This window comes from Leuciscus leuciscus (genome assembly GCF_965113295.1).
Source record: "Leuciscus leuciscus genome assembly, chromosome: 12".
NCBI lineage: Eukaryota > Metazoa > Chordata > Actinopteri > Cypriniformes > Leuciscidae > Leuciscus > Leuciscus leuciscus.
The window spans coordinates 37,796,460-37,814,038 of record NC_138736.1 but is presented as its reverse complement, the minus strand read 5'-3'; the positions used below and the strand labels follow the sequence as shown (position 1 = coordinate 37,814,038).

The following is a 17,579-nucleotide window of genomic DNA, read 5'->3' as shown; positions in this document are numbered from 1 at the left end:
TCTCACTGATCTTCAACAGATCACTGGAGCAGTGCAAAGTCCCTTTCTGCTTTAAACGCTCCACCATCATCCCAATCCCGAAGAAACCAAAGATCACAGGACTCAATGACTACAGACCTGTTGCCTTAACATCTGTGGCCATGAAGTCATTCGAAAGACTGGTGTTAGCATATCTGAAGGACATCACTGGACCCTTGCTGGACCCCCTGCAGTTTGCCTACAGAGCAAACCGGTCTGTGGATGATGTGGTCAATATGGGACTGCATTACACCCTACAACATCTGGACAAACCAGGGACCTATGCAAGGATTCTGTTCGTGGACTTTAGTTCTGCCTTCAACACCATCGTCCCATCACTGCTCCAGACCAAACTGACCCAGCTCTCTGTCCCTAGCTCCATCTGTCAATGGATCACCAGCTTTCTGACAGACAGACAACAGCTAGTCAGAATGGGCAAAATCACGTCCGACAGCCGCACCATCAGCACCGGTGCTCCACAGGGATGTGTTCTCTCACCACTGCTCTTCTCCCTGTACACAAATGACTGCACCTCTAAAAACACCTCTGTCAAGCTCCTGAAGTTTGCGGACGACACTACTGTTATCGGACTCATCCGGAACGGTGACGAGTCTGCGTACAGACAGGAGGTGGAGCAGCTGGCTCTTTGGTGCAGTTATAACAACCTGGAGCTGAACACGCTCAAAACAGTGGAGATGATCGTGGACTTCAGGAGAAACCCCCCTGCACTCCCTTCACTCACCATCATGGACAGCACTGTGACTGCAGTAGAGTCATTCAGGTTCCTGGGCACCACCATCTCTCAGGATCTGAAGTGGGACACTCACATAGACTCTATTGTGAAGAAAGCCCAACAGAGACTGTACTTCCTGCGTCAGCTGAGGAAATTCAACCTGCCACAGGAGCTGCTCGTACAGTTCTACTCAGCTGTCATCCAGTCCATCCTCTGCACTTCCATCACCGTCTGGTTCGGCTCTGCTACCAAAACCGACCTCCGTAGACTACAGCGGATAGTTCGGACTGCTGAGCGAATCACTGGCACTACCCTTCCCACACTCAAAGTACTGCACTCATCCAGAGTGAGTAAAAGGGCTCGCAAAATCACTCTGGACCCGTCACACCCAGCACACTTTCTGTTTGAACTGTTACCGTCTGGTCGACGCTACAGAGCACCGAGCACAAAAACCACCAGACACAGGAACAGTTTCTTTCCCCAGGCCATCTACCTCATGAACACTTAAATGTTCCCCTACTGTGGAACAAACATGTGCAATACTTCCCTCAGACATTTCATTATAGCACCTTATAACTTTATATATATTTATAATTTATAATCTTTTATTTCTATTTTATTTTTATTTTTTTCTATTTTTTATTTATACTTATGTTACTTGTCACTTGTCTTGTCACTTTATATTGTATGTGTACTGGAAGCTACTGTCACCAAGACAAATTCCTCGTATGCGCAAGCATACTTGGCAATAAAGCTCTTTCTGATTCTGATTCTGATTCTGATGCAGTTAACTTAAATAAGACAATACACACAAGTAGAAGAGAAAAAATACCACTCAATCTGAAATATCTTTATGTATTCTGTTGAGCTCTTGTATAATGGGACAATGGAGACACAAGATAAAAGATTGGCTTGTAAAAGAATACGACACACAGAAGAGCGAATGTGGGCCACTCCAGACTGATAAAACTCCTTCTGATAAAAGTTCTGATCGTTATAATGAGGATCAAAGTCTTTGTTCCAGCTCTGTCCACTGATCCGGCTCTTCCTCGTTTAAGGAGCTCTCGACATGAAGGCCCGACACTGAGAGTTTGTCCAAATAAAACCTAACAAGCCTTCTTTCTAACAGAACGTCACTTTACCGAAGCCCGTTCCAGGCTGACATGATCACATGACTGCGCATGTTTAATATAAACTTATGTCATGCTGAGAGAGCATTAAGTAGAAGTGGAATGTCATTAAGTCCCTCATGTCATACACTGTATGCCTGCAAAGTTTCTTCAAAGAGGTTAAGCATTCATGATCAAAAAAGTACCATGGTATTACCCTGGGTCAATGTTATTTTAGTATTTTTTAAATGCTATTGTAATATTTATTAATATTTAGTGTTTTCGAATTGATTAATCACAATTAATAGCATCTAACATAAATGTTTATATATGTATATATACACACACACACACAAATCGATTTGACAGTACTATTAATATTTTCCTCTTTTATTAGCTTTAATTTTAAAGTTTTAATTTTAGTAATTTTTTTGTTCTTGTAATTGTTATTAGTTTTTTACTATTTTTATTTAGCCTTAATTCATTTTTTTTTCTGTTTTAATAATTTTTTTAATATTTTTTTTATTTATAACATATTATTTACAATCTATTTATAAATTATTTAAAATTTTAAGTTAGTTGCCAATTCAACTTTTTTCCCCCCAAATTTTATTTCATTTAATTTTATTTTATTTTATTCACCAAAAATGTTGTAGTGACACGTTGTCTGTGCATTACCATGTTTTTTCTGGATGTCTATTATGGCAATAGCATGTTTGTTTGTTTTTTTGCATATGAGACACTGTACTGTAGTATTCTTTCAAGTTCCATGGAGTAAACACAATGGTATATGCATGTGGAAGTAATTTAGTACTGTAGTATATATCAAAATACCCAAAGGTTTGAACCCATTCACCTTTCAATGCACATCTAAAGGTTACCACACAATTTGCATGCTGTATTGTATTGCAGTGTCAAAACGAAACATGAGGAAAGATGCATCTAGTTGTACGACATCAAAGGCACATCATGACATCCAGAAACATGGCAGAATGTCACATTTGAGATGGGATTACCTTGTAAAATCGCATTTCTGTGACTATCTGCAGTGCTTTTCATGTGAAGGTCACGCCAGTGTTTGAACATTCAGAACATTTCATCTGTGTTTGAAGGTTGTGAACATGTGGCGAAAGGTTCATAATGTTCAAGTGTGGTTGTGTTGAGTTTAACCTATTTATTTTTGAATTGAGACACCTCTCGTTTCTCTCTTTATGATTGTGTAGCAGTCACCTGACACCATCCCGGGACCCAGCGCCGGCGTCACACCCAAACCCAAGGTAAGAAATGGCAATCTAAAGCTGAAATCGGTGAGGAGCTGGGACAGTTTTCCATGGTCCACCCTGAATATTATTATTGAGAATCATATTCCATATGAAAGAAAAATGTTTCTCCTAAGACAGTAATGAGTTTAAATGGAGTGCAAAAGGAGACTTTCCTTTAGGAATTTCAGAAGATATGTCTTAGACTGAAGTCAAATAAATATTTCTAATCAAATTCATCCAAGACCAAGAATGTCAATGCATCATTTGAAGGGTCCTTATGTGCATTTCACACAGGCAAGCACATCATTTTCTGCAGAAAATCTAGTTTGCTCCTATTTTTTTCTTGTAGGAAATGTTTGGAGACACGTTTGAGATTAAATTGATAAAGTATCTAATATATACAGTAAGATACAGTATATAATATATTATATTTGATATACTATTATAGTACTTATTCATATTTGAATTAGCTTTTATTTTCAAGTTTAAGTTTTGGTAATTTTGTTGTGTTTTGGTATTTTTATTCGTTTTTGATTTTTCAATATTTCTGATTAACATTAATTAATTTTCATTTCATCTATCTATTTATCCATCCATCCATCCATCCATCCATCCATCCATCCATCCATCCATCCATCCATCCATCCATCCATCGTGTTATCTGTCTATCTACCATATTATTTATATACTATTATAATATTTATTAATATTTTGTATTAGATTTTTATATATTTTCACTTTTCATCTTAATTTTGTTTTGTGCTTTTGCCATTTTTACTAGTTTTTAAAAAATATATTTGTTATGTAGCTTACATTTTTTTATTTCAGTTTTAATTTGAGTAATTTAAGTACTTTTAAGCCAATTTTTTTATAATTTTTTTTTAGCAGTTCCAATTTTAGTTTTGGTTAACAACACTGCAGTAAACATCTGAGCATTACATTCCCCTTGAAAGCGTCTCTCTCTCACACACACACACATGATGTTGTCGGTGGTGTGAGTTCTGTGATGTTAATCTGTGGATCTTCTCATGTGATTGTTCTCATCTCATTAGAATGGCTGAAGCTTCTTTTAATCCGCGCTTGAGCTCTGCTAAATGCTCAAGCTAACGTCTAATCGCCCGTGTGCAGCGCTGATGGGGTGTGTGTACAAAAGAACATACATCAGATACGGGATCAAACACATGAACGAGACAAAGCGCCTCTATAGGGCCTTCTGCTTTACAGATCATCACAGAACAATGAAAAAGTTCTGAATATAGATGATTATCACTGAATAGAGATCATGATCTTTTTCTGTTTTGTTTTTTCAGTGAGCCCAGAATTTATTAAAGCAATAAGCCATGAGAGAACGAGCATTACCCTGTAACATAATCCGCCGCAGTTAAAGCAAAAATCCTATCTGAACTTTTGATGTTTAATGTAGAGTTTTGACCAATGAGATTCCACTGTGGGCGGGACTATCTTGTATGACATCATATAAATGGAAACCAAGCGACTGGCCAATGGACTAGTTGTGTTAGGACAAATAAAGAGATAATGAGCTAATAATGAGAGCTATAATTTAGATATTTTGGTCAAATTAATATAAAGCACAGCCTTATTGCTTTAATAAAGTTCAAGAAATGTTCAATAAATAGCGAAATGTATTAATACTAATAATCTAACTGTTTTTTATTATCCATTTAGAATTTAGAGTCTATTGGTGTCGGTTGCTCTGTGGGTCAAATGTCACGACCTGTGGTCATGACCTCTGACCTCATACGGGGCATCTGTGTGCTGAAGGTGTCGCTATGGATTCTGACAGTGTTATTAAACACGATCAATAATGCTGAAGGTGCTTTTGAGTGGATCAGAGAGGCCAGTGTTGTATTGATTAAAGTGAGTCGAGAGAGAGAGAGACAGATGGAACGAGAGGTTTAGGAGGAAGCGTTATGATATCAGATATGCAAACTGTGGATGTCAGCAGAAATACACACACACACACACACACACACACACACACACACACACACACACACACACACACACACACACACACGGCAGTCACTGTGTCACTGTGTATATGTAGGTCAAATGTGGCTGAGGGTGTATTGCACTGGATATTCTACTTATGTATTTTTTAGTAATCAAGCTAAACACACACACACACACACACACACACACACACACACACACACACACACACACACACACACACACACACACACACTCAACACACACACACACACACACACACACACACACACACACACACACACACACACACACACACACACACACACACACTGGTTTCCATTTTTTATGGGGACTTTTCCATAGACATAATGATTTCTGTACTGTACAAAATGTATATTCTATCCCCTAACCCTAAACCAACCCATCACAGAAAACGTTCTGCATTTTTTCATTTTTAAAAACCATAAAAAAATCACTTAGTATGATTTATAATCTAAGTTTTCCTCATGGGGACCCCAAAAAAATGTCCCCACAAGGACAAAGATTTTGGACATATTTGTGGGGACATTTTGTTCTCATAACGTAGAGTTTAACAGCACACACACACACACACACACACACACACACACACACACACACACACACACACACACACACACACACACACACACACACACACACACACACACACACACACACATGCACATGTTTAATCTATGTAAACTTTATCAAAACACACTAACATTAATAAAATCATCCCACTGGACAAATATATTGCTCAATTATTATTCTTATTGCTCAACAGGCTTAAGTTTTCAATTATGATTAATTTAAATGACTTAGTCTCGAATAATTCCTCATTGCATTTCTTAGGACATATAAAAACAGACACAAACGAGTCCATTGTTATTGTGCAGTAATAGCTATAAACTCAATCTGGACAGAAGCTTAGATCATTCGTGTTAGAGAGTTAGAGAGACATCACTGAGATCTGTTCTGCATCTCTAGAGGAGACACTTGTGAGATTCTCAGGGAAAACTTCTGAAAAGCAGGAGCCTCTTCTATTGCTGTCTAGCTGAGATTTTAAAGACATTTTATTTGTGCATTTTTCATTCCTGTGGATGTCATTATATTTCTGATTATTTTATAGCAACAAGCATCCACACTACACCGCGTCAACTCTCAGTAATAATGTGAAATCTGTGTGTCTGACAGACGTGTTCACAGAGCTTTCCCTGCGCTGGACGAGCTCTGAGAAACGTGTTTCTGTCTCACGGACCGTATCCAGCCAAAGACAAGATCCACCTCGCTCGCATCATCAGGTGACGCTTTCATACACACTTTATTCAAAGATTTATTCAAGCTTTACATTTGATCAGCATACACAAGTTCAGCAATGACCTGTTAAAATGATCAAAAGTGACAGTAAAGACATTTATAATGTAACAAAGGATTTTTTATTTCAAAGAAATGCTGTTTTGAACTTTCTGTTCATCAAGAAAAAGTTTCCACAAAAGTATGAAGCAGCACGACTGTTTTCAACACTGATAATAATCATAAATGTTTCTTGATCATATTAGAGGATCATGTGACACTGAAGACTGGAGTAATGATGCTGAAAATACATCTTTGATCACAGGAATAAATTACATTTGACTATATATTCACATAGAAAACACTTATTTTAAATTGTAATAATATTTCACAATATTACAGTTTTATTGTATTTTCGATCTAATAAGTGCAGAACATTAAACAATCCTAAACTCTGTCATGCTGTACCAGTTGAACTGTGGTTGTGTGATATAACTTGTGTGACGTTACAATCATGTTCATAAAACGCAGGATCAATGTAAAAGAGGGTAAACGAGTGTTTGAGGGTCATCGTGTGTGTGTGTGTGTGTGTGTGTGTGTGTGTGTGTGTGTGTGTGTGTGTGTGTGTGTGTGTGTGTGTGGACGGTTGGGCTGAATCATCAGATGTCCATTATCGCTCTGGCAGATGGCCGCTGTCCAAACTTCACTCTGATTGGATAGAATCGTCCCGTCTGAAGGTGGAGTGTGAATGTGTGACAGAAAAACACAGAATCAGGGAGAGCTTTACATGCTTTTGAAGAACACACTCCAGATGAAGCCAATGGAAATGAGCTTGACTTAAAAATGCAAATCAGCGACGGCGTGATAATGTTACGTCACGTGGCATATCATATCACAGCAAATGCAATGAGAGTGTTGCAGTGATTTTAACACAATCTAAAAATGTGTTTTGCATTTTCTTCTTTTTATTTTTAACCCCCTCCATTCACTAGAGACCGCCTTTCATGATCCAGTCAGTTCCTGCCTGTTATCTGGAAATACTGTACTTCACATTACAGAAGTGAAATGGGTTGCAAACACTGTTTTATGTGGATTTTAACGGATGCACAAAGCAAAACAGCGACAGCAGCAATATGATTAAAACACTCAATACTCAAAAAATAATTGCATTTATTAAATCCCAATGAGCAATATTTTGTCCCCAAAGTGATGTAGTTCATTGAGCAGATCTGCAGGCCGTTTATGGACGTCATGCAACATTGCAAAGCGTTTTTTTATTGGATTACTCCTCTGGGAAAACTGATTTATTGTGTTGATTCCCTACAAAAGTGCATCCGTTTTTAGACTAGGAAAAATGGGTCCTAAATATATTATTTCATTTTTATTTTATATTTAATATTTTAATATTTTAATTATATTTTAATAAGTATGATTTTCTCCATGAAAATAGCATCTGAAAAGAATCTGGTATAGCGTAAAAAAAAAAAAAAAAAAGTGTGTGTGTGTGTGTGTGTGTGGGCTTCAATGTTGTTTATCCAATTGGAATTTAGAGTCGTTTTATAATTCTGTTTTGTGTTTTATTCTGCTAATGACGGGACACTGCCGTGCAAAAGTTTGGGGTTGGGAAGATTTTATAAATATTTTTGAAAGAAGTCTCTTCTGCTCACCAAGGCTGATTAAAACACAGTAAAAACAGCAATAATGTGAAATATTGCAATTTAAAAAGAACTGTTTTCTATGTGAGAAATATGTAGTAAAATGTAATTTATTCCTGTAATCAAAGCATGATTTCATCATCATTACTCCAGTCTTCAGTGTCACATGATCCTTCAGAAATCATTCTAATATGATGATTTGCTGCTCAAGAAAAATGTCTGATTATTATCAATATTAAAAACAGTCGTACTGCTGCTTCATATTTTTGGGAAAACTTTTTGGGAAAAAAGAAAACTCAAAACAAATCTTTTTTTTTTTGACATTATAAATGTCATTTTTGATCAGTTTAATGTGTCTGAATGAAAGTATTAAATTATTTAAGCAATCTTCCTGACCGCACACTTTTGAGCAGTGAGAGTAATGCGTGTGTGTGTGTGTGTGTGTGTGTGTGCATGCAGGAGGAGTTATGTTGGAGTGGAGCTGGTCCAGTGGCTCCTGGAACAGTGTGTGTCGGTTCAGTGCCGGTTAATGGCGTCCCGTGTCTGGCAGGTGCTTCTGGAACTGGGGATCCTGCACTCAGGTAACACACACCACTATAGACTATTATAGGACTCGCTAATATTTAGAATTTGATTTGATTTTTATTTGCTTTCATTTTATTTTTCGTTAAAGATTTTGTCATTTTGTTGTGTTTTTGTCATTTTATTTGGTCCCACTTTATATTATGTGTCTTTATCTACTATGTACTTTCATTTAAATTAAACATTTAATGCAATGCATGAATAATGCATAATACTATTTTTATTTTATTTTATATGAAATATATATTATCCAAAACATGTCTTATTCTAAAACGTCGAGGAAAATCAAAGCCATAAATCTAAACAAGTTGATATCTCAAAAAAAGTATTCAGTCAGATTTTGTTTGGGCGCAGTACCAAACCTTTCCACTTGATGAAATTCGTTTCCCATTCATTTCCAATGCGGCCATTTTTGACCATGAACAGTACAAGTGTGACTTTCTTTTTCAGGACTATTTAACCTTTTCGAAAAATCATGTCCATGATCGATCAAAAATGACCGAACAGCACCATAGGGTTATTTCATTTTTCATTTTAATTACATTTTATGAATTAAGCAGCTCGTAAACATACTTTATCAGTAGAAAAAATTCAATTACCCATTAAAAATTATGGTATTAAGCAATCATTTAAGACATTTTCCTTATATACCGACCGTACAATCTTTTTGGCATAAAGTGTTCTATAAAATTTAGTCAAGAAACTTTCTTTCTAAGAATGTATAGAATTTCCTGTAACATGGCAGAACACACTGCGTGAAATACTGTATCCCTAACACTGTAAAGTGTGAAGAATCAACTTTGATAGCAAATTGAGTTGTTCAGCCGTGATGTAAATTTGTAGGTCACCCCAGAAGGCTCATTCACCGTGGATTCCCTCTGGAATTTCTAATGGGTTTTTTAGGGAATCATTTTACAAATTCCACTGGGAAAATTGTAATTCCGTAGGACTATAAACTTGGAACGGCTCTATATCAACCACACACACACATCACATCATACTCGCACATGGTTGAAGGAAGAACAAGAAGATGATCAAGTTTCAAAAGTCTTTAATAATCCACTTCGAAGGGCAAACAAAACACAACCTCTAACATAGACGTGTGACCCGACACATGAACACTGAAAAGGCTGCAACTTAAATACAAAGCAAATGAGGGAAATAATGACAATCAATCTCCATGACAACTAAAGAGTGGCGGGAAACTGACCAAAGGAACACATGTGACTGAAAATAACAAACACTTTAGTTTTCAACTAAAAACGTAAATCTTTTTTATGCGTTTTGCCGTTTTGGGGGTTTCAAAGTGCAAGTTTTTGAAACCGGTCTCCGTGTAAACAACAAAATCTGAATCTCTGAAGACGATGACATCATGCACATGCGTATTACGTGTTCAGTCTATAGTGTTTCATCGCCATCTACTGGCCTGGCAGCAGAATACAGCGTTTTTAGTCGTGAATGTGGATCGTTTTGATAATGGTGTCGTCTATACGCGGAAAACTCAAAGGAAAAACTTCTCAGTTTTAAGCATATCGTTGTCCTGTAAACGTACCCTTAAAGTCCATGAAAATAAACTAACTAAACAGAACCGTGACACATACACTGAAAAAAAATTGGATGCAGAAACAATTTTCACTTTTTTAATTTTCACAGAAATTGTAAATGTAACAATTAATTACAAAAAAAAAAACATTGAAATTCTGAAGTAAAATATAAAACATACTGCAAAAATATTTTATTTTCAATTTCAAAAAATATATTTTTGCATTGCCTGCTGAAAATCCCTGTCTGTCTTCCCTTCAGTGGACCAGCGGCTGGTCTTTGAAGACTCGAACACGTACTATCAGTTCTCGTTTGAGGAGTGCGACGCTCAGGGCTGTGAGTTTCGCAACGAGGAGGAATGGCAGAACGGTGTCCGTCTTCTTCTGCAGCTCGTCCCCTACGTCCAGTTCAGGGTCGTCAGTCCGTAAGTACAGCCATCATGCATGTGACATCATGCTAACTCTGTCTGTTAACCCCTTCCTCATCACCCCCAATTTTGGCAAGTGCTGCATACATGACATACCCAAAATAAAAAGGTTGCTGCTCATAAGTAATTCTGAATAGAAACATAACACACATACATTTAGAAAGCCAACCCTTGAGAGTTTATAGTTCAAGACTCAAAATTAACCAGACTGTTATTAATATTGAGATATATAAGCTCAAACATATTTTGAACTACAATAATCCGGGATCACCAGTGATCCCTGACAGGTAAGGGGTTTTAATGTGCTCAGTCAGTTAATATGTACAGAATGCTTCTGTACTACTCATGCTAAGTTTGCCATATGTACTGTATTACTGTATTGTGTGCAGTATGAAAACTTTCTATATGCACAGAAATCCAGGATAAACGTGCAGTATTCAGATAGTTGTCATTGTCTCATATCATGTATTATTTAAAGAAATGGTATGCAGTATATACTGTGCAGTGCACTAGTCTCCATGTGTCCGTCTGTTTGATTTGGATGCATCAGGAAACCGATTGTTCTCTTGACCTTTTGATTTGGTTTTTCCTTGTTAATCCTGTTTAACCACAAATCCTTCTCAGGAAGCAGGAAATAAAATATGTGTGTGTTTGCTTTGTGTGAGAGTATATAGGCTCATGTATATGAGCTTTAGAGGAGTATTTATTTTTTGCACAGAGACAACATCTTTGCTAATCATGTTATTGATCGTGTTTGATTTTGTTAAAGTTATATAAGCTGATCAAAAGTTTGGGTTCAGTAAGATTATTTTTGGAAAACCTTTCAATGTTGACCTTATTATCAATGTTGAAAACAGTTGAAAACACTCACTCTTATTCATCAGGGATGCATCAAATTGATCAAAAGTGGCATTTATAATGTTACAAAAGATTATATTTCAAATAAATGCTGCTCTTTTGAACTTTCTATTCATCAAAGATGCCTGAATAAATGAAGCGGCACGACTGTTTTCAACATTGATAATAATCAGAAATGTTTCTTGAGCATCAAATCATCATATTAGATCATGTGACACTGAAGTCTGGAGTAATATTTCAATTTTTATGACTAAATATGACTATTTTTGCTGTATTTTTTAATAAATAAAGCCTTGATGAGCATAAGAGACAAAAAAACCCCAAAGATTAAAAACATCTTACCGACCCCAAACTTTTGAATGGTATAGTATTTCTGTATATTACTATCATAAAAGAGTTTCCACAGGTGATGATTTTATTAAAGAGGTTCAGGTGGCTGGTTTCTGTTCCTCTCCTCCTTCAAAATCCCAGTTTATCTCCAGGACTCGAGGCCTTTGACATCAAAAACAAAAGATGTGTGTCCTTTTTAGAAGAAGATAAGCTCACATTCAACATATTTTTCCCCTGTAGTCCACGACCCGATCAGAACAAACCCGCGGCCAGCGTTTGGGTCGTTCACTCAACCTCAATTCGATTGAACTAAGCTGTGTGTAGATTAAAGCTTTTGATTGGCTTAAACATGTCTTTGCGAAAGATGATGGGATTGAGAACGTGTCCATCCTCTAATGCTTTCATCGCTTCAAGTGTGTCTGCGGCGAGATTTGATTCAGGCCGTTCTGTTAGCAGTGAAGGACGAGGTTGATATCGCAGAGAGATGTGAACCGCAAGATTCAATTTGAACGGACAGCTGATGTCATTTTCAGGAAGGTGAACATGGGATGGCGTCCCGTGTCCACGGCAGCGTTTTCCCCCTCGCTGACGGAATTGGAAGTGACACGGTTTGGCCTCGGTGACACCAGACGGGCGAGCTGTTTGATCCCGTTCGGCTTCACAGAGCTTCGCTTCGACCCCAATCAGACAGAATCTCTTCGCCCCCTCGTTCCTCATCCGAGAGTGTATTAAACCAGAAATGAGATCCTCACGCAATAGCCAACCAAATGAGATCAAACGAAAAAAAGAAACTCATGCAAGTTTGCTGATATTACCCCGCGCCGTTTCTGGATCTACAGCCTCACGGCAAAAGAAATTCTAGTTTGCCCGAGTTTCTGACTGAGATTGCTTTTCTGAACTGAACGTGATGAGGAAAAAATACTGGATACTGCAGAATAATGAGAAAGAAAAATGAATAGACAACATGTCTTTCTATTGTGCTGTCACTGACTGCGTGTAGAAAACACAGACATCACGACCAGTGCAGTTCGCTTCATCCACGAATCACTCTTATGAGCATTGCTTTAATGAATCATCAATAACACTCAAGAAGTCGATTTGGATCAGACTAATGAATTAAAGGGATAGTTCGGCCAAAATGTTTAATTCTGTCATTATTTACTCATCCTCATGTCTCGTTCCAAACCCGGCAAGACTTTAGTTCATCTTCAGAACACAAATGAAGATCGTTTTGATGAAATCGGAGACATTTCTGAGAAAGATACGCAACTACCAGTTTCACGCTTCAAAAAGTTCATAAAGAGATCATAAAAGAGATCATTTCCCCCAAAATACTTCTGAATGGTTGTTACACTGAGGGAAAAAAAATTGGTGTAGAAACAATTTTCACTGAGATATTGCTATTAAATTTCACAATTGATTACAAAGAAACTGAAAATAATCATTCTAAATAAAAATTCTAACGTGGAAAGACTGAAATAGTGTTGTCTTGTAAAACCTGCTCCAATAATGTTTGTTTACAGCTGTGTAGTTACAGTATTGACTAGACTGGTTAGGTCTAGTTATGGGAGGAATTATTCTGTAGAAACAATTTAGTTATTGACACTGTTGTGATGTTTTTGGCACACATGACTTTTCTTATATACCAGAGCGAAAGATGCAACATGTAAAAAAAGATGGTGAAATGAGTCTGACTTTTGTGTGGTTTTGTGTGAATGTGATTGTGGTTTCTGGTGATTTGTGTGGTGCTGGTCTCAAAAAGCCCTGAAGCTACAGGAAGAGGACGGCTTTCAGCCAAGATTGTTTGGATACAGCCTCTCTTTCAGCCACCCACACGCACACACACACACACACACACACACACACACACACACACACACACACACACACACACACACACACACACACACACACACACACACACACACACACACACACACACACACACACACACACACACACCTCGTGCCGTACAGCTCATTTGCATGTTATTTGAATTTTATCTTCATCTCTGGTGAAACTAGTAATGGTTCTGTGGGCTGAATGAGCGTGCATTTGCGTACAGTATGTGTGTGTGTGTTTATGTCTACATTTGCCTGTGTGCATTTGAGTGTGTATATGTGAGCGTGTCTGTGTTCGCATGCATGTGTGTGTGAATTGTCCTCTCGTGCAAGCGTGCCTGACTCATTTAGAAGTCGCCGTCATTACGAATCACTCGTGAAGGTAGAGAGAGAGAGAGAGACGAGGAGGAGAGATGCGCCGTGTGATGAAAGCGTGTCAGTCGTGTGATGAATGGACTGACGGTGGTGGAGGAGAAGGAGGGAAACTTTGGCCCACTTCTCAAACTCACTGGCCCAGTTTAAGCTGCGTGATATGGAAGGATGTGCTGGAGATTTCCTCTTTTCAACTGTTTTGTCCCAGATTATAGCAGTTTTCAGTTTGTTCTGCTCATGTTGTGGTTTATACATGCACAATCTGCTCTAAAAATTTACTTTTTAAATCCCCAAAGAGCCATATAGCTTATGCATAAACACTATTTAGTAACAGTAAAATGTTCTGAAGAACATGTAATGAAAAATCAAGAGCTTTAATTCAATTATTAAAGAACAGTATAATAACTCAAGCCGCCAAAAATAATTTTTATTTTGAAGTGTAAGTGTGAGGTGGGGATTTGATCATTAAAAATGGCTTATTTTTGCATGCATGCTTTTTAAACTTCCTATACCACATGCCAAAAGCACAGTCTGAGCTTGATGTGTGTCTTGGAGCATCATGTGTAATGCAGTGCACCACCAGCAGGGGGCAGTAGAGAGCAGAGAGGGCTTTGAGTGTGCTTGGAATGATGGCATACTATTTTATTTTTTCTTCCAGTATGCAATATGTTAACTGTGCACAGTATGTGCATTTTCTGTTGGCATGCATGGAATACCATAGACATACATTACAACATTTGCCAAAAAGTGCAGTATGTAACCAGAGCACACTGCATGAGTCACTGCATCCCATAATGCATTGCACTCGCCTTGACCTTGTGACGAGTTAAGCAAAATCAACCACATTTTTTAAAACGACCATTTCCTGATTGATTATTTGATAATATTGCCAACAATTTAGGTATTTTTTACACATAAATGGATTAAAAAGCACATTAACAGGATGCACTCTCTGAATTTACATGCATGATATAATATTCATCACGGAAAGCTTCTTTATATTGCACACTATACAGTACACTAGTATTCACAGATAGGTACACTGTAAAAAATGATTTTTAAAGTTGTAAACAAATATTATTGGAGCGTGTTTTATAAGAAAATACTTTGTACTTGAAAATGTCATGTTTATTTCAATGTGTCACTTGCCGTAGTGCAAATTTACTAGTAAATTACGAGTAAAAACTGTTTCTACACCAGTTTTGTCCAGTGTAGTACACTAGTATTCATGTCCCAAATGATGCCCTTGCCATCGTCTTCCTTCAAGTCCTCAATCTGGTGTGATAACAGCGTTTAGCCTGTCAGTAGGGATCCACATCAGTGCACACTGGCCACAGTTGTGTGTCGAGGGCTCTTCTGAAAGCTGGGACACACATCAAGTGCCCCATTTGGGACGGGGCCTGTTTTGAACATGACATCTGCTTCTTGTCTTACAGAACATCACTGTCACAGAGGTCAGCTCTCACGAGACAGCCTTGCATTGTCACTTCAGAGGTGTTTTATCAAGTGTGTGTGTTCTCTTGCAGACCCGAGGAAGACCCCGACAGAAAGCGTGATATCTGCAGTGAGATTCTCCAGATGAAGGCTCTGGAGAGACTCACGTCCACGGTAAGTGTGTGTGTGTGTGTGTGTGTGTGTGTGTTTGCTGACCCTTGTGCCAGATCCCTGACTCCATGTCTTCAGTCCCCTGGTGTGTGTAAATATCCACTCCAGCCTGAAAGAATCTCATCCATCACACCGACACTCGTCTGACACCAGCGGACAGAGAAACCATCCATTTAACTAAGCGCTCGCTCTCCAACAAACACTTGCATAGTCCCGCCACGGCTCACCATCGCTGTCGGGCGATTTACATTATTCAGGGATACCAGGATTTCTACCTGGAAATCTTAACTTTAGAATTTTGAAAATATCATGGGATTTAAAAAAAATCTTAAGTCATGAAATGTACATTTTTCTATAAAAAAAACAAAACAATTAAATATATTTGAATATATATTTTTTAAATATTATAGGTTTTCTTATGTTTATTTCTTTAAATATTATATGTTTTACTTATGTTTATATGTTTTACTATATATATATATATATATATTACATTTTAAGAAATATTTTAATACAGTATATATATATATATAATAATAATGTATTAACTTGAAAAATAAAATTATTTTATCTCTCTCTGTTCTCTCTCTCTCTCTCTCTCTCTATATATATATATATATATATATATATATAGTAAACCATATAAACATAAGTAAAACATATAATATAAAAAATATATATAAACACAAGTAAAACATATAATATTTTTAAAAATATATTCAAATACATATTTTGGTTACATATTGCTCATTGATCACTGATTTTTGTGACATTCCAAAAAGTAATAAATTGCAGTGCTTTACATTGTTTATCATTATGGAAAGTAAAGTACTGTCAATAGGGAAAATGACTAGTTTTAGTTATTTTTTCATTACTCTTCCCTATTATTATTTTGCTGAGGTTATCTATTTTTTTTACTTTAACTTTTTTTTTATGTTATTTTTTAATGTGTGAAAGAGTTTGACATAATTTGCACATAATATATCTGTCTCTCTTTTTTAAAATTCAGAATAACTTGAAATGTTCTAATTGTGAAACGTAAAAGGAAATGTTTTCAATTATTTTGTACGTCAGTAAATTAAATACACCGGTAACCATAAACATCATAACGCATTTCCCAGAACACATTGCAAAAAAAAATTTTCGCCTTCACTTTTGCACATGGCATCTTAAGATTCCATGAAGATACTTTAATATCCAGTCCACAAAAGGTTCTTTAGATTGTTAAAATGTTCTTCACACTTAAAGGGATAGTTCACTTTGAAATACATTTTTGGTATGTTTTAGCTTACCTCAAGGGCATCCAAGATGTAGGTGTCTTTTTTTCTGCAGTAGTTTCAATTTTGATATTTTTAGGTCAAACCGTTCTTGTCTGTCAGTCATATAATGCAGGTCGATGGTCACTGTCTCAAAGAGCAAGCACAGAGTCCAAATTAAAACAATTCTCCATCGTCCAAATTAAACAATTCCCCATCGTAAGTACACATTGATGGCCTAAGACACGAAACGAGCGGTTTGTGTGAGAAAACGAACAGTATTTATATTGTTTTTACCTCTTATACACAGCCATGTCCAAGTGATCTGATCTGACGTGTACGCAGACTGGTGCATAGATATATACACTAGATGTCGCCTTAAAGACATTCGTTCCAATGAACTGCCGTAGACAAGGCGACATCTAGTGTATATATCTATGCACCAGTCTGCGTACACGTCAGATCAGATCACTTGGACATGGCTGTGTATAAGAGGTAAAAACAATATAAATACTGTTCGTTTTCTCACACAAACCGCTCGTTTCGTGTCTTAGGCCATCAATGTGTACTTACGATGGGGAATTGTTTAATTTGGACGATGGAGAATTGTTTTAATTTGGACTCTGTGCATGCTCTTTGAGATAGTGACCATAGACCTGCATTATATGACTGACAGACAAGAACGGTTTGACCTAAAAATATCAAAATTGAAACTACTG

General features: G+C 37.1%; 1 protein-coding gene across 1 annotated transcript in view; it reads left to right on the top strand.

Moving 5' to 3' along the window:
• The window catches only part of rapgef5a (Rap guanine nucleotide exchange factor (GEF) 5a), a 69,518-nt gene that overhangs the window by 9,148 nt on the left and 42,791 nt on the right, over nt 1-17,579 (top strand). Inside the window, exons 2-6 of the mRNA XM_082186947.1 lie at nt 3,084-3,137; nt 6,294-6,400; nt 8,507-8,628; nt 10,433-10,595; nt 15,526-15,607. Coding sequence (XP_082043073.1) covers nt 3,084-3,137; nt 6,294-6,400; nt 8,507-8,628; nt 10,433-10,595; nt 15,526-15,607 — 528 coding nt within the window. The remainder of the gene's footprint in view (nt 1-3,083; nt 3,138-6,293; nt 6,401-8,506; nt 8,629-10,432; nt 10,596-15,525; nt 15,608-17,579) is intronic.